This window comes from Anabas testudineus, chromosome 7 (assembly GCF_900324465.2).
Source record: "Anabas testudineus chromosome 7, fAnaTes1.2, whole genome shotgun sequence".
Classification (NCBI taxonomy): Eukaryota; Metazoa; Chordata; class Actinopteri; order Anabantiformes; family Anabantidae; genus Anabas; species Anabas testudineus.
In genome coordinates this window covers 23,113,749-23,137,466 of record NC_046616.1, presented here as the reverse complement: position 1 = coordinate 23,137,466, position 23,718 = coordinate 23,113,749, and the positions used below count along the sequence as shown (strand labels likewise).

At 38.3% G+C, this 23,718-nt stretch overlaps 2 protein-coding genes across 5 annotated transcripts; both read right to left on the bottom strand.

The window, feature by feature from the left end:
• Positions 1 to 766: 766 nt before the first annotated feature.
• On the bottom strand, positions 767 to 22,817 carry LOC113167226. Its single transcript, XM_026367647.1, has 7 exons — positions 22,640 to 22,817; positions 21,510 to 21,839; positions 20,990 to 21,100; positions 20,595 to 20,705; positions 19,704 to 19,744; positions 18,041 to 18,130; positions 767 to 1,429 (listed from the first exon to the last, which is right to left on the bottom strand). Exons 1-7 carry the CDS (start codon positions 22,815 to 22,817, stop codon positions 1,403 to 1,405), a joined length of 888 nt encoding a protein of 295 aa, XP_026223432.1. The 3' UTR covers positions 767 to 1,402.
• On the bottom strand, positions 2,237 to 5,913 carry LOC113167378. 4 transcript variants are annotated; one of them, XM_026367942.1, is made up of 5 exons: positions 5,723 to 5,913; positions 3,647 to 3,979; positions 3,121 to 3,231; positions 2,762 to 2,802; positions 2,237 to 2,262 (listed from the first exon to the last, which is right to left on the bottom strand). In XM_026367942.1, exons 1-4 carry the CDS (start codon positions 5,898 to 5,900, stop codon positions 2,762 to 2,764), a joined length of 663 nt encoding a protein of 220 aa, XP_026223727.1. In that variant the 5' UTR covers positions 5,901 to 5,913; the 3' UTR covers positions 2,237 to 2,262. The 4 variants fall into 4 exon arrangements, 3 of the variants coding, with proteins under 3 accessions (XP_026223727.1, XP_026223726.1, XP_026223725.1); XR_003299279.1 differs by having other exon boundaries at positions 2,762 to 3,231; XM_026367941.1 differs by lacking the exons at positions 2,237 to 2,262; positions 2,762 to 2,802 and adding an exon at positions 2,554 to 2,693.
• Positions 22,818 to 23,718: the final 901 nt, after the last annotated feature.

Below are 23,718 nucleotides of genomic sequence, written 5' to 3'. Positions count from 1 at the left end.
ATCATGTCATAAAATCCGTATCTCCCCCAGTAACCCCCCAGTAATCCCCCACACCTTTAATACATCACAGCGAGTCTAGATGATTGACAGCTCACCATGAACCACCAGTGTTGCCTGCTCCCAGAAACTTTCATCCCTGAATGCTAGGGGCTGCCATCTTGGGGAAGTGACATCACTCTGACCTCTGACCTTCCTGTTTTTCTTCAGGGCCACCTTTCACTCTGCTCATCCTCCACCCACCTGTGAGTACCGAGTCTGTCAGCACTCATACTACACTGTTAATGGAATTACTGACAGATTCTCTCCACCTAGAACTCCTGAACCATCTGAGGCACTTCTCATCTACTGATTCCTACCTGATCCCCAGGCTTTTCTCCACATATACACCTGCCTTCAATAAAGACACTTATTGTACCACTGCTCTCTTGCATCTTTCACCACTATGGTCTACAAGCAGTTGGATGAAGGCAGCAGAAAAACGTGGTCAGTTATTTGTTGAAATAAATACTAACCAGTTATGTATTATTATGATTAACTCCTTATTACTCCAACTCCAACTTTATCCATTAACTCCTTCCTGCTACACAGCTGCACATAATGTAGCATCAGTCCGAGTAGCGTTTCTCCTCCAGCTTCTTATCATCTACACATTGCTGCAGGAAACTGAATCTGTGACTAGTTTATCAGTTTGAACATTCAAGATTCAAGAATTAAAAAAACTTTATTAATTACCAGAGAGAAATTGTTTTGCCACATTACAACAAAAAGAAAGGGAACTACAACCAGAAAAGGTCCACATAAACACAAATACAGAATAACATCAATACAGAAAACTCAGTATATATACAGAATATGTGAGATGAAGGAAAATGACTCAATTATAGTCCAGGGTTGAATGACAGCAGTTATACTGAAATTGTCAGTTCCCCCACATCTTACAGAGGAGGGAGGAATTTTAATGATTGATGGCCACATGTAGAAAGGATCTCTTGGGGCGCTCTGTGGAGCACTTAATGTTGATCAGTCTCTAGTTGAATGTACTCCTCTGTCCAGTCAGCACACTGGGATCATGTTGTACTTGACTCACATCAAATGTGTTTTAAGAGCAAATAATTTCAAAATATTGCAAAACCAGCAAAAGCACAGGAAGTATACCAGAGGTGTGTGTTTTACGTCAAACATCACACTGTTAAAGCCAGGGTACCAGTTATCCATGTAAAACACACCCACTAGCGTCGTCAAGTGACGTGTAAAAATACAAAGAGCACCTGAAAAACAAAGAAATAAATAATTAGTGAGGTCCAAGTCCCCTGTATTTCCCACACTGATTTCAAGTTATTTATTGTGTTGGTGTTTCACTTTAAATTTGCACAGTAACAAAGTCCACACAGTATAATTGGTGTTATATCTGTGTAAGTGTAGAGTAGATTTGGTTCTGGTCCCTGGTGGCTGGATCCAGGCTCTGGTAGCAGGAGTCTTCACACATGGAGACAGGTGGACAATTCTCATAGTTAAAAACCTGAAGAGAATAAAGCAGGAACTTTACTGAATTGACAGCACAGCTGTTATGTAGTAGTGTTAGTGACATGTGAAAGCAGCAGCTGTCAGAGTACCGTTCATTTCAAGCACTATTTTACAGTAACTGGACCTGCTAGTCCAGAACCTTTGAGATAACCACGACCAGGAGTTTTAATCTCTATTTTAAAAAACAATATCTGGTTCTTTAATGTTTCAGCTAGTCTCTGTTTGTTAACGTACAGTTTGTCAGAGCTTCTCATGTTAAAACTGCTGTCTGCTGCATCTTGTCATGGGTTGATGAGATTGTTGATACTAAACCTGATCAGTATCACACACGATAATGTGTGTTTAGTCAGAATAGGACTTTTAAATATGTCCAGAGTGATTTAATCTGCAGCAAATATAAAAGTAGTTTGTTTGCTTGATTTCCACTCAGAAAATTACTTATAGTTATGATTAATATTCATTATTTGTGTTATGGGAAAAATGTTTTCATTTCTGCTTTTCTTTCTAATGAAGCAGTGATCTCAAACACTAAGACTCAGTTCACCAACAAATTAAACTGAACATGAAAACATTTCATTTCAGCATTTATTAAAAGCTGTAACCACACTTCTTTAACTTTCTTTATTTACAGTGCAGTAGCAGCCATCTTAAAAGCCGACAATCAGAGTAAACAGAGACAGATGAGTTTTAAAGTTACCTCCATGTTGGTCTGGTCGGACATTTGCATCGTTCTCAAACCTGTGGAGCAGAAAAAGTACTTTGTTTAAATAAGTTATTAAAGATGCAGATCAAATTGAGAGGCAGAGGTGGTAGATGTACACAGAAAGTACTGGACTACTAGTAAAATAATAAAGTACTACATGCTGCAAGTTCCTGTTCTAAAATGTACTTTAAGTCCAAATATACAGTTTCCATTAAGAAAATAATTTCTCTGAGCCTCAGTCTGAGTAAAATGAAAATAAGAAATACCAAGTTAGTGAAGTATTAGTCCATCAATGTTGCACTTTAATACATTTTAGTAAATGTAGTTAGTTTTCTTCCACCTCATGAGAACTCACCATGAGAGTCTTTTCTTTTCTTTTTGCAGAGAAACAGCAGAACAACAGTCAACAGCACTGAAACCACCACAGGCAGACAGACAACCAAAACCAGGAAGTAACCAGAGGGTGCTGACAACAAACAAACAGGTTTTGACAAGTTCTTATTATTTGAATTGTTTAAGGATAAAACAACAAACCTAGAATGTGTGAACTGTTGAATATTTCAGAGAAAATGTAGCTGAGAACAAGAAAACACAATAAAAACAGATTTTAAAATGAGATCAAACTCTGAGAGGAAGGTGGTGGTTTAACATCTACTGTGTCTAATTATTATTGAGGATGATCATTAAAACACAGCAAGTAGAAACATGTAGAGGAGCTGTTGTAGTTAAACAACTAATTCAGAAAAGACAAAGTAGAAAGACTTGAAATCTGTTAGTGAAAATAATCTTTGTGTTGAAAGCAGAAACTCCCAGAGTGAATGGAACCATACTGTTCATGTTTCTGTGCTGACAAACACATTTATTAAGAGAAACTACTTCAACATATAATGTACCTGAACCTGCAGGTGATTCAGTCTCAGGATGTTTGGTGGTTTCAGTGGACGCTGATGAAGATGATGTTGTTGAAGGTCGGAGAGTAAATTTTGGTTTTAAAGTGGTTGAAGCTGTGAACAATGAAACGATCAGATACTGATACACATGGATCCTGATGACAGGGTGTTTTCTTCTGATGCTACAAACTGATAAAACTGTGGAAACATCTCTATGAAATCACTTCATTATCTGTAGTTAAACAACATTTAATCACAATAATTCTGCCAAAAGTTGTAGTTCACTGATTAGTTTATTCCAATTAATATAAAACAGTGTGTGTGCATGTGTGGAACTGTGTGAGTTTGTTGGTTTTCTACCTGACTACTGTTTGTTTTACTGGTCCCAGTGATGGAAATGTGCAGCACTTATTCTTCAGACTAAACATATCAGGTGATTTGAAACCTGAGTATCTGTCAGGGAACAGTCAGTTTCCTCAAACCTCCAGAGACATGAAGGAACATTTTCATCACTTTCAGTAAAACTCACCTTCTGTCACCAAGAGCTCAAACTTCTCATATCCATCAGGACCAAATGTTCTGTCCAAACTACATGTGTACCATCCAGAGTCAGACTTTTTCAGCTGTGTGATGCTCACATACATGATGTTTGATCCTTCTTTATATTCAATACTGTATCTGTCTCTCTGAGCTCTGTTATTGGTTGTTTCAATGAGAATGTTTCCTGTTGTACATTCTTCTTTACAGAACAACTTCCTGTGGCCAGAGAAACTGAAAGTACATACAACTGTGATGTTTCCTCCTTCAGTTCCTGTATGGAGTTCCTCTGAATTGCTGAGACCAGTGTTTCCATCCTGCAGAGCTGTTGACAACATGAACAATCAATAGTTACCATCTTGCTGGAAGATGCTGCAGTCTGATGAGAATTCCTGTTTTACATTTCCACAGTGACACTGAGAGCTGAGCTGTTCAACTCCACTACAACAACAGTTGGATTCACAACATTATACTAAGTCATTCTACTGTTTAGTTTGATCCACTTTAACTGGGAATAGTTTGGTTTCACTTCACTCCTTCAGTCTGACACTGTGATCATGTTGGTCCAGTTCTATCTACAGCTTTATTAGTTTATACCAGTAAACAACAAATGACACATCTGTCTTCAAACACAGAACAGATGCTGACAGCAGTTTACTTCATGTTTCTATAGTAATATATGATATAAAAAAATAAATAAATAAACTTTTCCTGCAAGTTGACTTTCATCAGAGGTTGTCACCTCCCTCTAAATATTTCCGTAGTAATTTTAACATTAGTTTATTAACTACAATCTTGTATTGGAGCAACCTTTAACAACACTGTGTTACAAACTAACAAACAGGACTGACAGGGACCCAACAAGTACGAACAAAAGGAGAAAATCATCAACTAAAAGAGACCCGAAAACACAAATACAAATAAAACATAAACTGACATACAAAGTAGCAACTGAAAACCTACACACTAACGCGGAAAAAACCCAACTGACAAACTATAGACGTACAAAGTAACAAACAAAAATCACTGCACAGGGCAGGAGAACATTATCAACCTGACGAACCAACAGGACAAAGTATCAACTCAAAATGCTGCGTAAACCCAGACCAAACAATTCAAACTAAGAAACCAAAAACAGAGGATCCTGACGGACAAACGAACAAACTGACACGGAGCAAACAAGACGTGAACATGAGCATGAATAAGCATCAACAAACCAGCAAACAACAGAGGACTGAGGGGTCCTTATAAAGCAGAGGGACGAGTCTGTGATTAGTCCGGGGAGTGGAGAGCAGAGAGTGGAGGGGCCATGTAGCTGTGGCAGGAGAGTGAGACACAAAACAAGACAAAACAAAACCCACAGACAGGGGCAGAGGGAGGAACTGGAACAGAACCCTCCCGCAAGGGGCGGATTCCAGACGGCCCCAAAGAAACCAGGACGGGCCGGAGGAGGGCGCAGCAGACCAGGAGAGCCTCGGGCGGACGGCCGGGAGAGCCTGAGCCCGTTGAGCCAGCTGGAGAACAGGCGACTGGAGAGCCAGCAGGAGAGCTGGCCGAGGACTCCCAGGCAGATGGCCAGGAGACGACCAGCCAGGCAGGAGACCCACAGGCGGACTGCCATGTGGTGAAGAGCTTGGAGCCAGCTGGAGTGTGGGGCCCAAAACGGGACCACAGTTCTTAGGGGGCCCCCAAGGAGACAGGAGCAGGGTGGTGGTGTCCTCGTTGTCATCCCACCACATTTCCTGGGGTGACAAGCAAAGTTCAAACTGGGACCAGCCTGGGAACCGGACTGGAGCAGCAGCCGAGACAAGAGCAGCGGTGACTGCAGCAACAGCTGTAGGATCCGTGACAGGAACAGGAGCCGGGACAAAAGCAGCATCGGCTGCTTCGCTAACAAAATCAAGATGCTCTGATCTTACACTGTTTTTCAAACATGTTAAAAACAGACAAATATAGAAAGAGAGGCTGACGTGAGTGATTAAACAGATTAGAACTGTGAAATTGATCAAATCTAAATAAAGGTAGCAAATATAAAGTAAGGTTGGAAGAAGAGAGAGAAAACACTCACTGAGGAGGAAGCAGATTAAAATGGGATACATGTTCATGTTGACTCTCTGATGGTTTAATGCTGCCTCTCTTCCTTCTTCACTGTCAAACCAGGAACTTGTCACTTCTCTATAAGACACAGTCCCTCCTTCAAACACACCCACTCTACTCAACCCCACCATCTGCTCATCTACACCCATGAATCCCACTTTAACACAGTAGTTTTAATGTTACAACAAGGACCAGAGACACTGCTACCACAAGTAAAGTATTAAATCATTAGTACATTGATGTGCAGACCAGTCTCTGTTCTCTATAACCCTGACCATACTGACCTGATCCTGTTACAGTTCCTCCCTCTGCCCTCTGCAGTGATTTTGTTTGCTACGTTGTATTTCTTATTCGTGAGTTTGTTTTTGTGTTCTGTTTGTGATGGTTTGTTAGTTTCTAGTTCATGTCTTTGCCTGTGTTCCCACAGCGTTTTCAGTTGTCACTTTGTATGTTTGTCTAGGGTTTTGTTTGTACTTTACCACTGTGTGTTCGGGTCTCTTTTATTTGATACTTTGTTACTTTGCGTTAGTTCCCTGTGTCCCCTGCCCTTTGTTAATAAATACCTCAGTTTGTTCCTACCTGTTTGGTCCCCGTCCGTCCTGTTCGTAACAGATCCTGGTTTAGAAAACAATACTTCTATTAATACGGTTATTCTGTTATTTATACGACTTTCTGCACACTGAGAGAAATAAGCAATAGATTCACTGAACTCTTAATTCACCCTAAACTTTTACCATTGATATTGATGAGAAATGAACTGATATGACTTTATTTGACTTATTTCTATAAATATAATTCATCTTTAAAGAGCATTGTGAGAACAGGAGCAAGTGAAAGCACCCTCTCTATTCACTTACACACTTGACCAGATGTGTTGTGTATGTCTGCTGAGAATTGCACCTCCTACTCCGAACCTGATACCAACCTTGCCCTAAGCTTAACCACCCACAGGAGGACACTGCATGAAACCCAAGTTAACGTGGGAGAAAACATGTGCATGCAATTCAGCAGTAGACAGAACTCAACATTACATCCTCCATTACTGTTTCCTCATTATTAAGCCTCTGCTCCTCTGATCCCATGTTAAGGAACATTTGAATCATTCTACAAAGTAAAGTTTAAAATGACTGTGGACATCGTTCTTTCCTGTTAAGTTTCTTCCCGGCTTTGTGTTTGTTGTACGCCGGCGTTTGTTTGGGTTATCTATTGGAGCTTTATGTTTTGGGACTTTGTTTACTCCAGGTTTTCATATGGAGTCTGTTCCCGTGCATGAACTCAAAGACTCTGATCACTGCTCAGCTGATGTTTTTGCTGATCTCTTTTTTTGTTTGTGTGCCTAAATAAACACCCAGAACTGAGTGGATTGCTTCAGCATTATTACTGGTCCTACTAGCACATGACAGCAGGAGCTGTAGATGAACAGTACATGCTGTGTTGTATCTGTTCATGGGTTTGATGAAAGCAGTAATACTTAAAACTGTAAAAAACAAAACAATGAGGCGTGTAGAGCTGATGGAAACTAGAGAGACCTAGTCGTGTAGCATAGCAACCTAATGCTGCTACAGTATTAATAAAAAAATCCAGTAATTCTCACCAGAGGCAGCAGATCTGAAATGTTGCTGACTGAGGACATTTACAGCTTAAGTGTGGTTTCATTATGTCACAATTATTTTTATGTTTATGAGAAACGGTCTTAATGAATAATAATAAAGGTTTCTGTAACAAAACCACCGATAAGACTAATAAGGCTGTAGTTTATTTTCTCTTGCGCAAGAGAGCATGAATACATCAGAGTATAGAAACATACTCAAAGAATCTAACACATACAGTTCTTTTTATGGATTTCAGATGGGAGGGAGATGTTTTTTAGTTACTAAAGACTTCTCCATAGATTCTCGTCTTAACTCAAATTCCATGTTGGAGCATCCTATCTGACTCCCCAAGATTGCCCACTCAAAGCCCACAGAACTGCTGTTGTAGAAGGATTGAAAGGGATTTCCCTTAACTTAACTCACGAGTTAAGTTGAACATATTAAACTGAACACTTTACTGAAGTTCATTAGCCAACCTAGGTTGGTTAATACTAAAACCTACCTTTAGTGTGAAAAGGGGAAAAAAAGGGGAGCTACATTAAACAGATGTGGCTAGGCTGGAGAGTGTGTATGTGTATGTTGCTGTATGTATTTTAATTTCAGTGAACCGCTGGCTATTAAACTCCAAGGTTCTTATCTCTGGTTTACAAATGTATTGTTTCCTCTCTTTGAATCATTCCTTTGAAGCTAGAACTAGTCCAGTAGCTTCTGTGCAGTGATACAAGTGCTACATGGTTATACCTGATAAAGCTATGATCCACAGGTGTTTGAACACCCAGTGCATCACAGTTTGTCATGTTTAAGGCTGTGTAGGTGTAGAACAGTCATTGTACCCACACTGACCTCTGTCCACCTCAACATTAATATGGTGTTTGTATGGTGGCTTATTGATGCACATTATTGAAACATAATTGTTGATGCATGATGCTCATCACTTTAATACTGCACCTGTTAAAGGTAGATATCATGTTAATGAATTTATATGTGCTGAGCAGTTTGTAAATTTATCTCCACAGAAACTGAGCATAGACAGTGATATTTATTGTTTGAATAATTAATGTAATAGGAAACACCTGTCAGTCACATGTTCCCATACTTTTGCTCACATGAAAAATGGGTGGGTTCAAACAAAAGGTGCTATCTTCTAAGTTTTGTATCAGATCCAGATGTAAACACCTGGAAGTAAAAACTGAAATGTTGATCTTTTGTCTCATTCATTTGATGACAAACCAAAATGTTTTCAGGCGACAGTAAAAATAAAGGGACTCACTGTTCCAATACTTTTGGAGGAGACTGTATGATAGTGCACCTGTGGGGGGGGGTTAACAGCAGAATATACAGTTTAATACCACTTCATCATTCAATACTATGTATCTTTTTACATTCATTGATGTCATATAAATAGTAAAATCAGCTCAATATTTAAATTCCAAAATGAAAATTAAACAAAAAAAAAAACTATAAAACTATAAAAAACTAAAAATATTTTGTTATTAATCAACAATGAATCAAGTCTTATACATTCTGCTGTGTCCTTGTGTGATTGTGTATATACATCCACAGTACATGTGAAAGTAGAGAAAGACAGACATCTAGTGGCAGCTTTTAAATTTCTAAGTGACCCCAACAGTAGTGTGTGTATTTGCCAAACATCAATTTACTCTCTTTGTGAATCAGTACATACAGTTTTATGCATTAGATCTTTAACTAACTTTACACAAACGTTTCCTGTGTGCTAGAAATTAAACAAAGAAAAGCTTTGTAGGGGTATGACACCAACACTCCTGTGCAACAGATGAAATGAATGTCTGACGTCTGACAATAAGTTTGAAAGAAGCTATAGTGAAAAACACAAAACCAGCACTGGCAAAATACAGTGTTTCTTTCATTAATCTTTACATATATGTTAAAAGTGTTTGTACTTGATGGTAAAACTTCCTTCCTCCTCATTATAGATAAATGGCAGCCATACAAATAAGATGGGATATGTAAAATGTTTGAGTCTATTAATTATTATTCGTTCCTGTGTATTATTATTCCATATTATTATTCCGTTTTCCTGTGCACATGTTCTGTCCTCAGCAGCATCACAGACAGTGACGGGGGAATCAGATTGTGTTAACCCGCTCTTCTCTGATTGGTCCAGTCTGTAGATTAACTTCCAGTCTAGCAGATAACAACCAACTGATAACGGTGTTTTATTCTTTCTCCTGTTTCTTGATCTGCTTTGTGATGTTCACTTACCAAAACCTCACGAAGACATGTTACATTCAAATGTTACTCAGCACTATGAGAATCTTTGGTTTGACTTTAAAAAAAAAAAAAACAACTAATGTGACAATGACTACATAACTTAAAATCATTAAGCTGAGATCTTCCTGTGATACTTTACTTTCATTTACATTTAGCAGATGCTTTTATCCAAAGCGACTTACATATATCAGTACAATGGTAGGCAGGGTGAGCGTGAGGAGGTCTTGCCTAAGGACCCCTGCTGGAGTTAGGCCACTGCTGGGATTGAATCCCAGTCTCCCACATGGAAGGTGGTGATGTTACCACTACACTAACCAGCCGCAATTTCACAGATAAATTCTGTGGAGCTTGAAATAAAAAGAAAATCTGATACTTTTTCTATATTAGAAAGGTTTAGATCTTAGTTACCTCTAAACAGCTCTGAGTTTTCTTTGTTTTAAAAGTTTAAGTCCACATATGAAATTACAGCAAATTGAGGAAACACTTTTTTTTTTTTTAATTTAATGTGTTTCTAAGTTTTCTTCTTTTTGTAAAACATTGTAGAAACAGTGAAGATGACTTGTATTTAATGAGATCAGACCAAAGTAAGTTACAATGTTTAGATTCTTCTTTGCAGCTGAATTGATGTGAGAACAGCTGAACACAGTCTCAGGATTCTCTGAACCAAGTTCATGAGTTTGTCACATGGAAAAGTGATACTACACTGTTGAAGGAGTTTCCTTTTTTAAACTCTGCATCCAACTCATCCCAAAGTTGGCCGACAAAGTCATCTAATGCAGCGTCTATCACACCATTTCTTAGACAAACAGTCTAAAAGTGATTTATTCTGTGAGTAGTAACATAACTGCAGTAACGCTGCTATTATCTGTGGCTCAAAACGATTATTCTAACGTGACTTTACAAACTGTCTCATCGTCACTGCAGAGTCACGGTGTGAAACTAACTTGGTGCTAAAGGAATAAATTTATGTTTAAGAGAAAACTGAGACAGTGATTCTGTCTAGAGTAACTTCACTCTTATTAATAGCAAGGGTTGCTGTGCTGTGCCAGCAGAACCATCAGGGCCTGTTTATGTCTGTGTGGATCAAGGAGATTCTGTAGCAGCAGCTGAAAACGGTTGATGTGGACCATGATATAACAATGTTACATAAACCTTCTACTTTAACACCATCCAACCTACTAATCACATATAGCATTAAATGTTCCACACAACATCTCTATAACATCCTGACTGTCCTGCTGTGTAATTGTGAGGCAAGGAAAAACACATAGGACTGCAAGGTTCCTTGGGCCGTTAGGACCGAGCCTGAGGAGGAACTGTGTGACGTCAGACCCTAGTCTACATCAACAAGGGGGAGATTTCTCAATGGACCGTTCTGAGAGAGGATTGGACCAAACAGTAAAATGTGAAAAAGGAGGAAGTGCCCTTCTAACATACTCTGTATGTGTCTACATCCTACAGTCATAAGTCGCAACAGTGTAAATGTACCGAAGTGTCCAAAAAGTGGATTTTACATAATAGGGGACGTTTCAAATAGGAACCACAAAACTTTACCTCTTAGTGATGTGTACGCACAAAATGGGTATTCATTAACACCTGGTCCAGATACAGGGGACTCGGGGAACCAACAAGATAAAGGAAAAACTAAACAATCACAATAATAGTGAAACAAAGTAACAACGAAAAACCACTGCAGAGAAGCAGGGTCAAACAAACTAATACACTAATTAGAAATACAAAGTAACAACGTAAATAACTGCACAGAGGCAGACAAAAATACAAACTAACAGGTAAACAGGAAATACAAAGTACCAAACAAAAACCAAAGCTCTAACGTAGTCAAAAACTACTAGCATACAAGGTCAACAACACAAAGTAGCAACAAAAACCAAAGCACTAAAACAAACTAAAATACAAACTGACTTACAAAACAAAAAATACAAAGTACCAACAGAAATCTAAACACTAGTGCACACTGAACAAACTTAACATACTAACTAGATATACATTGTAGCATACAAAAATGGCAGGCAACCTACTTACAAACTAAAAACAAGTCCAACAAACATAAAGGCAAAGTCCAGAGGGAAGAAAACAACAAACAAACGGATGGAGGGTATAGTGCAACAAACCAGCAACAACCAAAAGAGTGAGGGAAGCTTATAAAACAAAAGGGGCCCACAGGTGAAATAAATCTGTAATCAAAGACCAGGAGAGTAGAGGAGGAGGAAGTCCAACTAGGGGCAAACAGGAATTGACAAGGGAATGAGTGACAAAATAAAAACAAAAACAACAGACCATTCACTGTTCATATAAACTTCCATAGTTACTTTGCTTGTTTAAAGCTGCTTTGCAACAACGACAATTGTTAAAAGCGTTATATAAATAAATTGAATTGAATTGTTTCTCACCTTGAAAATGAAAACAAAATAGTAGAAAAGTGAATGCAGAATAATTTAGAGAGCTGTCAACAAATGATGGACAAATATGAGCATTAATCCTCTTTTCAGAGGTCTTTTCAAATTTGTCAAGCTGCAGCCTCATGGAATAAGTTTTTCTTTCCAAAACAAAAAATCCTGTGGGCTATTTTAACTCTTCAGTCTTCAAATGTGGGGTTTCAGGTTTTAACCTTTTTTTTACCAGCAGCACTGGGAATCCTGAAGAGAGTTTTAAAATATTAACTTACATTTAGAGATGATATTAATCTCATATAAAGTGCTTCCAATTTGTATGTGACATGTCCTCTTAATATCTTTTTATCTCCAACCATAGCTTGAACTTGAATGTCTGTAAATAGAGCCATCTTGATTTGCTTCCATCTTGCATCAGAATCTGAATCACACCAATTTAACAAGACTCTCAATTGTGCTGAGGTATAATTATCCTTTCAACTACAAACTACCATTTGGCTTTTCACTTTGCCATCTTAGGGAGAGATCAACACACATCTCTTCCAACTGGGACAACTGGGGTCTTTGCCAAGATATGGGAGGACATTGCAAATGTACTTGGATTTCAAGTCGCAGACCACCCAAAACTTGATCCCAAACTTGTCAGGTTTAGTTGCAATGTACTGCAGGACACGGCAGAGAGTCTATGAAGGGAAAAGCTGTTCTTCAAGATTAAAAAAACTTTAGTAATCCCAGAAGGAAATTATTTTGCCTCATTACAGTTGTTCTCAAAACAGACAGAAAGAAAGGGAACCACAACCAGGAAAGATCCAACACCAACATAAATACACATAACCAATAACATCAATACAGAAATATGTAAAATAGATGAATGAAATTGGATCAATATTTATAGCCTTTGTGGATTGACAGCAAGTCTACGACACAACTATCACTTCCCCCACCCTTCAGAATCAGCCTCTCAAAAGCCTTCATAATGTGTGAGGTGTGAGCCACTGGTCTGAAGTCATTGAGGACTCTGGGACATGGCGTCCTATAATTAAACCAAAGTGCTTGTGTTCAATTAATTTAAATTAAATTCAGTTTTATTTGTATAGCACCAATTCACAACAGAAGTTATCTCAAGGCACTTTACAGTGTTTAAGGTTTAAGACTTTACAGAGAATAATTATACAAAAAATGATACAGAAAACCCAACAATCCCATTTGAGCAAGCTTTAGGCAACAGTGGAGAGGAAAAACTCCCTTTAGAGGAAGAATCCTCCAGCAGAACCAGGCTCATAGTAGTGGGCGGCCATCTGCCTCGACCGGTTGGGGTGAGTGGAAAGAGAAGAGAGAAAAGAACAGCAGGCAATAAGACAACAACAAGCAGCAAGAACATTGGGCAGGTGAACTGGATTCTGGAGATGTACAGCTTCAGGCCGAGGATATCTTCAGAAAAGTACAGAGAGAGGGAGACAGAGAGGAGGAAACAAAACTACAGAAGAGAGAAGACACAAAGTTAATGACATGAGTTGATACAGGAGAAAGGAGAGAGGAGCTTATTGTAGAGGTCCAGATTCCAGGCAGACTAAGCTATAGCAGCATAACTAAGAGTTTGTTCAGAGTCACCTGATCCATCTCTAACTATAAGCTTATAAAAAAGGAAAGTTTTAAGTCTAGTCTTAAATGTGGAGAGGGTGTCTGCCTCCAGAACCTGAACTGGGAGCTGGTTTCACAGGAGAGGGGCTTGGTAGCTAAAGGCTCTGCCTCCCATTCTACATTTGGAAACTCTAGGAACCACAAGTAAACCTGCAGCCTGAGAACGGAAAGTTCTGCTTGGAAGATATGGAACTATGAGGTCTTTAAGATAAGATGGAGCCTGATTATTAAGGGATTTATAAGTGAGGAGAAGAATTTTAAATTCAATTCTGGATTTTACAGGGAACCAATGGAGAGAAGCTAACGTAGGAGAAATGTGATCTCTCTTGGTAATTCCAGTCAGAACTCTGGCTGCAGGAATTTGGATTAACTGGAGGTTTTTTAATGAGTTATTACAAGAATTACCATAGTCTTTCTTTAATGTATGAAGTGAAGGAGATATCCTGGTCAAAGATAACTCTGAGATTTCTTACAGTATTACTTGAGGCCAATACTAAGTCATCAAGGGTGAGAACGTGATTAGACATAGTGTCTCTGAGATTTTTAGGCCCAAACAGTATAACCTCTGTCTTGTCTGGATTTAGGAGAAGGAAATTGGAGGACATCCAGGCCTTTATGTCTTTTAAGCATGCTTGAAGTTTGACTAATTGATTAGTTTCTCCTGGTTTCATAGATGAGTATAGCTGGGTATCATCTGAGTGTTTCCTAATAATATTGCCTAAGGGGGACATATATAGAGTGAAAAGAATCGGTCCAAGCACAGATCCCTGTGGAACTCCATAGCTGACTTTGCTATGCATGGAAGACTCATCATTAACATGTACAAACTGAAATCTATCTGATAGATACAATTTAAACCACTCTAGTGCTGTTCCTTTGATCCCAATGACATGTTCCAGTCTGTGTAATAAAATGTTGTGATCTATAGTGTCGAATGCAGCACTAAGATCTAACATGACGAGTATAGAGAGTAGACCATTGTCTGATGCTAATAGAAGATCATTAGTAACCTTTACCAGTGTCGTTTCTGTACTATGATGTACTCTAAATCCTGACTGGAAATCTTCATACAAGTTATTGCTGCACAGGTGGTCATACAATTGCTTAGAAACTAGCTTTTCAAGAATTTTAGAGATAAAGGGCAGATTGGATATTGGTCTATAATTCACTAACACCCCTGATTCCAGAGTAGGCTTTTTGAGTAGGGGCTTGACTACACCAACCTCAAAAGCCTGTGGTACGTAGCCTATTTGTAAAGATAGATTGATCTGATCTAATATGGACGTGCTGATTAAAGGTAAGACATCTTTGAGGAGTCTAGTCGGGATGGGATCTAAGAGACATGTTGATGGTTTAGAGGAATTAATTACTGAAATTAATTCAGAATGATCTACGGGGAGGAAGCAGTCCGAGAGTAATTACGAGCGTTCCCGTTAAGAACTTATACTGTTCTAACAACACAGGTCTTGGCTGAACAAATACAATATTTTCATTTGCAGATGTCATCTGCAAATGAAAATGGGCGATGTGTGCTTCCCAGGTTGAATTTTGATCCATAGTAAACTGTTCCAGAAGCTAATGTATCCACTTGTGTTGCATGTACAGGATCAAGACCATTCTTGGTCACCTCCCCCTTCAGATTCACCGCTGTCAGTGAGCTGGAGGTTCTCAAAGGTATGCTTTTATTATTTACAACCTCTGCAGTTCCAGAGAGAACCATGAAGATGACAACTATACAGAAGTCTCCTGATACTGAAGTGAATACTTAATAATGTGTATTATAAAAACCTAAAAGAGTGTAATATACTGATAGCAATGTAAAAATAAACAGTGATACGTGATAATTTTATTGTTGATTTTCTTTTATTGATTTTCTTTTTCATGTTTTATTGAACAAGGATCATACACTTACTTCTATAAGTTACTGTTATGATTTTTATTCAGTGTCTATTTTCTTTTTCTGTTCTGAAATGTTAGAAATTTTTAAAAAAGGTATCCTTTTCTATTTGTTTCTCTCATAAAACTGCCCTTTCTTATAACTTAAAGTGACTCTTGTGAAACTTGCCTTCGTGAGATAGTGCACCTGACTTTTATCTTAGGGAATCAGATAGTCTTTCATACTTGGGGAGTATGAAAGTTTAAACGGGAGGGAAATGTAAAGAAAATATGATGTGTTAAACTTTCTATGCATTATTAAACAACATTATTATTATTTGAACAGTGGAAAAGAAAAACTGAAGTCCAGAGGAGATATTCAGGAAGCAGTCTGGGGGGAGATGTTGTGGATATATGCTGCATTATTGAGTTGTGTAGTTAGTTGGACATATAATTTTGAAAAGCATGTACTGGCTTCTTTTGACTTTTAAAAGACGTCAGAGACTCTGTCATCTTTGAGCAAGTAAGATTTTCTCCTCCCTCTTGGGTCTCAGGTCTGGGTCTGTGTGTTGATCTGTCCAGGAACCAGATTGATCTAAATGGACCCAAAACTGCATGTTGTCAACTGCTGAAGACAGATGTATGGAACATGCTGAATAAAAATGAGAACAAGGAGATGAAACCAACTGACACCACAGAATCTGTTCAGGTTTGGGTCTCTTTTAAAATGTAAAAATGCTTTACTAAGCAACTCATACTAATCAAAACATAGTATAATAAAAGTTAATTTGTTCACTGTGATCACATATAAACATGTTCCATGTTGCAGTCCAAGTGTCTAATCTCTGCTGTTGTACAGAAAAAACACCTGTTGTTTAAAGTTATTATGACAGCACATGGAACATGGGGTTCTTTTCCTGACCTAGTAAGCGAATGACAACAAAATAGTAGAAAAGTGAATGCAGAATAATTTTGAGATCTGTTAAACAAATGATATGAGCAATAAAATAATCTGGGTTAATCCAGATTTATCAAGCTGCAGCTTCATGGAAGAAGTTCTTCTTTCTATAATAAATAAACCCTGTGTGCTATTTTAACCCAATCATCAAATGTTTCAGGTTTTAACCTTTTCTTTACCAGCAGCACTGAGAATCTTGAAAAGAGTTTAATATAATTCAATATATTTTTATCTCCAATTATACCTTGAACTTGAATGTCTATAAATAGATCCATCTTGATTTGCTTCCATCTTGCATCAGAATCAAAATTACACCAATTTGACCCTCAATTGTGCTGAGTTATAATTATCCTTTCAACTAGGCAGTGCCAGCCCTCACCTTGTGTTTAGTTATAGTGTCTGATAACTAATTCTGGGTCTTCTTCCTTGACAAATGAACCTTGATATAAGTTTCTGAAAATTGCTGGTTGGGTGTTCAATTCTAGAGCCAAAAGTAAGAAGAGGAATGAGATGATTCCACCTGTTTATATTTCTACGGACTGAAATCAAAAACCTTTTTCACGTCCAGGCCTAATAAGACCAGTTCTACATCGTGGTATCATAATTATATGACGAGTCCGTCTAATGGTATCATGAGATTGCCTCTGGTTTATAAAGTCTGTGGGATCTGAACTAAAATCTGTGAGAGTAGTCCTTCTTACCCTTTTAGCCAGAATGTATGTGAAGATTTCTAGGATATAAGTTCCCAAGTGGTGATTAAACAGTTGTGCTTGATTGTTACACAGTCCTGAACCTGGATCACTGTTAGTAGTTTGCATAGTGAACAAATGGTCAAAACTGATGTGGTAATCCTTGTAACAAACAAGGATGTAACAAGTTGTGTAGACTGTACCCGGTATTAGTTTTTATCATTTTCTGCTGCTCCTGTTGTGTACTGCTAGCACTGCTTTCCAGATTTCCTTGATTCATTTACTGGGACATTCAAGAAACAGCTAAAGACTCTTCACAGCTGGAAATCTGTGTATGCTGTTTAATGTTTAAAAAGTTTTATGAAAACAACAGACTGATCACTAATTTCCTCACAGTCTGTAAAGCTACATTGCTGCAGATCTCAGTGCCCAAGAATCAATCTATCACTAAATACAAAACAAAACAATAGGAACAAAATGGTAAAGACATTATCAAACGCACACACATACACATTTGAAGGCAAAGTATACCAGATGTATATAAACATCACACTGCTAGTTATCTATGTAAAACGCACACAGTAGTATCTTTACTGTGGTGTTTTAAAGTGCAGTGTAAATATACAGACAGTGGCTGAAAAACAAAAGTAAAAAACCCACATATGGTCATATTAAAAGAAAATGATTTGGATTGGACAGTCCCCACCACAAAATGAGATTTTCCAGTGTTTCCTTGGTGTTAATTAGTGAGGTCCATGTCCCCTGTATTTCCCACACTGATTTGAAGTTATTTTACATGTTGGTGTTTCACTTTAACTTTGCACAGTAACAAAGTCCACACAGTATAATTGGTGTTAGTGTAGAGTAGATTTGGTTCTGGTCCCTGGTGGCTGGATCCAGGCTCTGGTAGCAGGAGTCTTCACACATGGAGACAGGTGGACAACTCTCATAGTTTAAAACCTGAAGGAGAGAATAAAGCAGGAACTTTACTGAATTGACAGCACAGCTGTTATGTAGTAGTGTTAGTGACATGTGAAAGCAGCAGCTGTCAGAGTACCGTTCATTTCAAGTACTATTTTACAGTAACTGAACCTGTTAGTCCAGAATCTTTGAGATACCTCCACCTCCTCCCCCTGTATAAAGAGGGGGATAACAGGACTCCTAGATTTCCTGAAGTCCATCACCAGCTCCTTTGTTTTACTGATGTTCAGTTGCAGATGGTTTAGTCCACATCGACAAAACTGTCCACCACTCCACAATACTCTGTGACATCTCCACTCTTAATGCATCCTACAACTGCAGAGTCATCAGAGAATGTCTGAAGATGACAGGACTCTGAGTTGTACCTGAAGTCTGAGGTGTACAGGCTGAAGAGGAATGGAGACAGAACTGTCCCCTCTGGAGCACCTGTGCTACAGACCACAGTGTCAGACACACAGTTCTGCAGGCGCACGTACTGTAGGTGGTTAGTGAGGTAGTCCATGATCCAGGAAATCAGGGGAGTGTTGACCTGCATGTTTTTTAATTTCTCTCCCAGCAGTGATGGAGCAGATGTATGATGGCGTCATCCACTCCAACTTGGGGTTGATAGGCAAACTGGAGGGGATAAAGTGAGGGTTTAACCAGAGGTCAGAGGGACTCCAGGATCCGCCTCTCAAAAGCCTTCATAATGTGTGAGGTCAGAGCCACTGGTCTGAAGTCATTGAGGACTCTGGGACGTGATGTCTTATTCACAGGAATATGGACGAAGTCCCACAGCCAACAGTTCAATATCAGGGCTGCGTACACACTCTTTGACAGTTACATGACCAGGATGGCACCACATGTTGTTAATGAGAACGGCGAGCCCCCCTCCTCTCCTCTCTCCTCCTGTCCCAGCGCACGGTGCTGAAACTGTCTATATTAACACTGGAGTCAGGAATACCATCATGCAGCCATGTCTCTGTGAAACACATTAAACTACACTCTGCAAAGATTTTGTCCATCCTCACCAGAGCTGTCAGTTCGTCCATCTTATTGTCCAGTGATCTCACATTACCCATAATCACAGAGGGGAGATGCGGTTTGAATCTTCTCACCTTCTCTCTGTGCATCACTCTTCACCGTTCTTTATTTCCTCCTTGCTGTTTTTTGCCTCCCCTGCATCCCCTCGTTGTCCTTATTCTGATCTCCTCAGGTATGTTTAAAGTCCCTTTTCTTTTACACCAGCTGTCCTCAATACTATGAGCTGTTTCTGGCTGTAAACAAAGGAGCTGGCTCCATGGTGATGGAGCAGCTGTTGTACTCCAGTCTTTCAGATGAGTGAAAGTATGAATCCAATGGTATAAACGGAGATAAAAATTCTCTCGAACAACATGATCTGAGAGGGTAAAACTTTCAAAACTAGTTACTTATCTACACAGAAGTAAAAAAAAAAAACAATAAAATAAAATACAGAAAAGATGACACAAGGAAGACAACTACTGTAAATCGGTTGCAGCACGGCTCGAGCCTGATTGTCGTCTAAACAGAGACAGATGAGTTTTAAAGTTACCTCCATGTTGGTCTGGTCGGACATTTGCATCAAGTTCGAACCTGTGGAGCAGACAAAGTACTTTGTTTAAATAAGTTATTAAAGATACAGATCAAGTGGAGACACAGAGGTGGTAGATGTACACAAAAAGTACTTGACAACTAGTAAAGTAGTAAAGTACTACATGCTGCAAGTTCATGTTCTAAAATGTACTTTAAGTCCAAATATACAGTTTCCATTAAGAAAAGAATTTGTCTGAGCCTCAGTCTGAGTTACTAACAAAAACAAACATTAGTGAATTTGATGATGTTGATGTTTAGTCAAGATTTGTTCCACAGGTGCCTCATGTTTCTGCAGAAATCTAAAATGTTCAGGTCTTAAACTTTAAGACTTTAATTTATGAGATTAATAGAGAAAATTACTACAAAAAAACACATTTCTAAATATGTATATAAAAAAATGATCAACATGAATTTCTTCTATTCAGAAACTGAGAACTACTGAGAGAAGTGATCAGACTTTCATTACTACAGTGTAGAAAGAATCTTTAAGTAAAAGTACAACTATCAAAGTATGTTACCAAATGTAAAAGTACACATTCTGCAGACTAACATTTATGACATTATTAAAAACTTATTATTGATTTTAACATTATCACTAATGTTTATAATAAAGACAGAGCTTCCACATGATGTACTGACACGTTGTTAATCTGTAATAACACATCATAACTTTAATTCTTTTGTATTAACAATCTGCATCCTCAATATTTAAGTTTAATACAGTATAATACAAACAAAAGTAAAATGAAAATAAGAAATACCAAGTTAGTGAAGTATTAGTCCATCAATGTTGCACTTTAATACATTTTAGTAAATGTAGTTAGTTTCCTTCCACCTCATGAGAACTCACCATAAGAGTCTTTTCTTTTCTTTTTGCAGAGAAGCAGCAGAACAACAGCCAACAGCACTGAAACCACCACAGGCAGACAGACAACCAAAACCAGGAAGTAACCAGAGGGTGCTGACAACAAACAAACACGTTTTGACAAGTGTGTACTGTAGTGTACTGTGTCTAATTATTATTGAGGATGATCATTAAAACACAGCAAGTAGAAACATGTAGAGGAGCTGTTGTAGTTAAACAACTAATTCAGAAAAGACAAAGTAGAAAGACTTGAAATCTGTTAGTGAAAATAATCTTTGTGTTGAAAGCAGAAACTCCCAGAGTGAATGGAGCCATACTGTTCATGTTTCTGTGCTGACAAACACATTTATTAAGAGAAACTACTTCAACATATAATGTACCTGAACCTGCAGGTGATTCAGTCTCAGGATGTTTGGTGGTTTCAGTGGACGATGATGAAGATGATGTTGTTGAAGGTCGGAGAGTAAAGTTTGGTTTTAAAGTGGTTGAAGCTGTGAACAATGAAACGATCAGATACTGATACACATGGATCCTGAAGACAGGGTGTTTTCTTCTGATGCTACAAACTGATAAAACTGTGGAAACATTTCTATGAAATTACTTCATTATCTGTATTTAAACAACATTTAATCACAATAATAAAAGTTGTAGTTCACTGATTAGTTTAGTACAATTAATATAAAACAGTGTGTGTGCATGTGTGGAACTGTGTGAGTTTGTTGGTTTTCTACCTGACTACTGTTTGTTTTACTGTTCCCAGTGATGGAAATGTGCAGCACTTATTCTTCAGACTAAACATATCAGGTGATTTGAAACCTGAGTATCTGTCAGGGAACAGTCAGTTTCCTCAAACCTCCAGAGACATGAAGGAACATTTTCATCACTTTCAGTAAAACTCACCTTCTGTCACCAAGAGCTCAAACTTCTCATATCCATCAAGACCCCATCTGTCCAAACTACATGTGTACCATCCAGAGTCAGACTTTTTCAGCTGTGTGATGCTCACATACATGATGTTTGATCCTTCTTTATATTCAATACTGTATCTGTCTCTCTGAGCTCTGTCATTGGTTGTTTCAATGAGAATGTTTCCTGTTGTACATTCTTCTTTACAGAACAGCTTCCTGCTGCCAGGGAAATAAAATGAGCATCCAACTGTGATGTTTCCTCCTTCAGTTCCTGTATGGAGTTTCTCTGCATTGCAGAGACCAGTGTTTCCATCCTGCAGAGCTGTTGACAACATGAACAATCAATAGTTACCATCTTGCTGGAAGATGCTGCAGTCTGATGAGAATTCCTGTTTTACATTTCCACAGTGACACTGAGAGCTGAGCTGTTCAACTCCACTACAACAATTGGATTCACAACATTATACTGTTTAGTTTGATCCACTTTAACTGGGAATAGTTTGGTTAGTTTTCTTTCAGTATTCAGACAGACTGTATGAGACATATTGAGCTTTGTTTGTTTGCTCACTGTGATTCCAGATGTTTTTTGTTTTTATTCAGTGTTTTCCTTCAGTATTAATGTCGACTGTAGAAAATAATAAAAGTTGACTTGTTCTGTATGTGAGGAGATAAATAGTTAGAAAAACAGCAGCCAATGAGCTCCAACATCTGATCTGTTTGATCTAAACTAACTGGAAATGTGGGCAGTGTTCCATGTTCCTGTTTCTGGTCACTGCCTTTTGGTGAATTGAGGTTTAGCATGTGTTGCTTAACTTAACCACAGTTCAGAGGCTGCTACCACTGTTTTACTGCTGCAGTGTTGTTCCTCTCTGACTGAGTCAAATAATAATAGATTGATTTCTTTAAAATAAGGAAATAAACAAAGTGGTTTAGCTCAGAACAAGAGAAGAAAATCAAAATGCTCTGATCTTAGACCGTTTTTCAAACATGTTAAAAACAGACAAATATAGAGAGAGAGGCTGACGTGAGTGATTAAACAGATTAGAACTGTGAAATTGATCAAATCTAAATAAAGGTAGAAAATATAAAGTAAGGTTGGAAGAAGAGAGAGAAAATACTCACTGAGGAGGAAGCAGATTAAAATGGGATACATGTTCATGTTGACTCTCTTATGGTTTAATGCTGCCTCTCTTCCTTCTTCACTGTCAAACCAGGAACTTGTCACTTCTCTATAAGACACAGTCCCTCCTTCAAACACACCCACTCTACTCAACCCCACCATCTGCTCATCTACACCCATGAATCCCACTTTAACACAGTAGTTTTAATGTTACAACAAGGACCAGAAACACTGCTACAACAAGTAAAGTATTAAATCATTAGTACATTGATGTGCACACCAGTCTCTGTTCTCTATAACCCTGACCATACTGACCTGATCCTGGTTTAGAAAACAACAATACTTCTATTAATACTGTTATTCTGTTATTTATACGACTTTCTGCACACTGAGAGAAATAAGCAACAGATTCACTGAACTCTTTTCTTCTGTATGTCTGCTGAGAATTGCACCTCCTACTCCGAACCTGATACCAACCTTGCCCTAACCTTAACCACCACAGGAGGACACTGCATGAAACCCAAGTTGACGAGAGAGAAAGACACGTGCACGCAATTCAGCAGTAGACAGAACTCAACATTACATCCTCCATTACTGTTTCCTCATTATTAAGCCTCTGCTCCTCTGTCCCATGTTAAGGAACATTTAAATCATTCTACAAAGTAAAGTTTAAAATGTGAATAGATCTTAGTGAGAGCTGACAGGACAGGATTTTTAAAAAAAGTATGGATTTAAAGTGGATAAAGTTTTAAACAACAAAATACAACAAGAAAAAAACAATACAACTAAATCCTGATGAATCTGCTTCTCTGAGCTCTTTTTGTATCAGTTTAATTCAATTGTTTATTTATTATATGATTATTTTTTACTTTTTGATTGTTGCTCAAAGTCCAAAGACTGTAGATATTTATCCTATATCTTCTCTGAGGGGCAAGAATTATGGAGAGAGGAGAAAAGACACATTGGACTGTCATTTGTTGACGCTCAGCCTCAGACACAACTCTTCATTGGAAACTTGGTCCTGATTGGACGCTACAGCTGATCAGACTCATCTCAAACTGCATCACAACACCAGCACAGT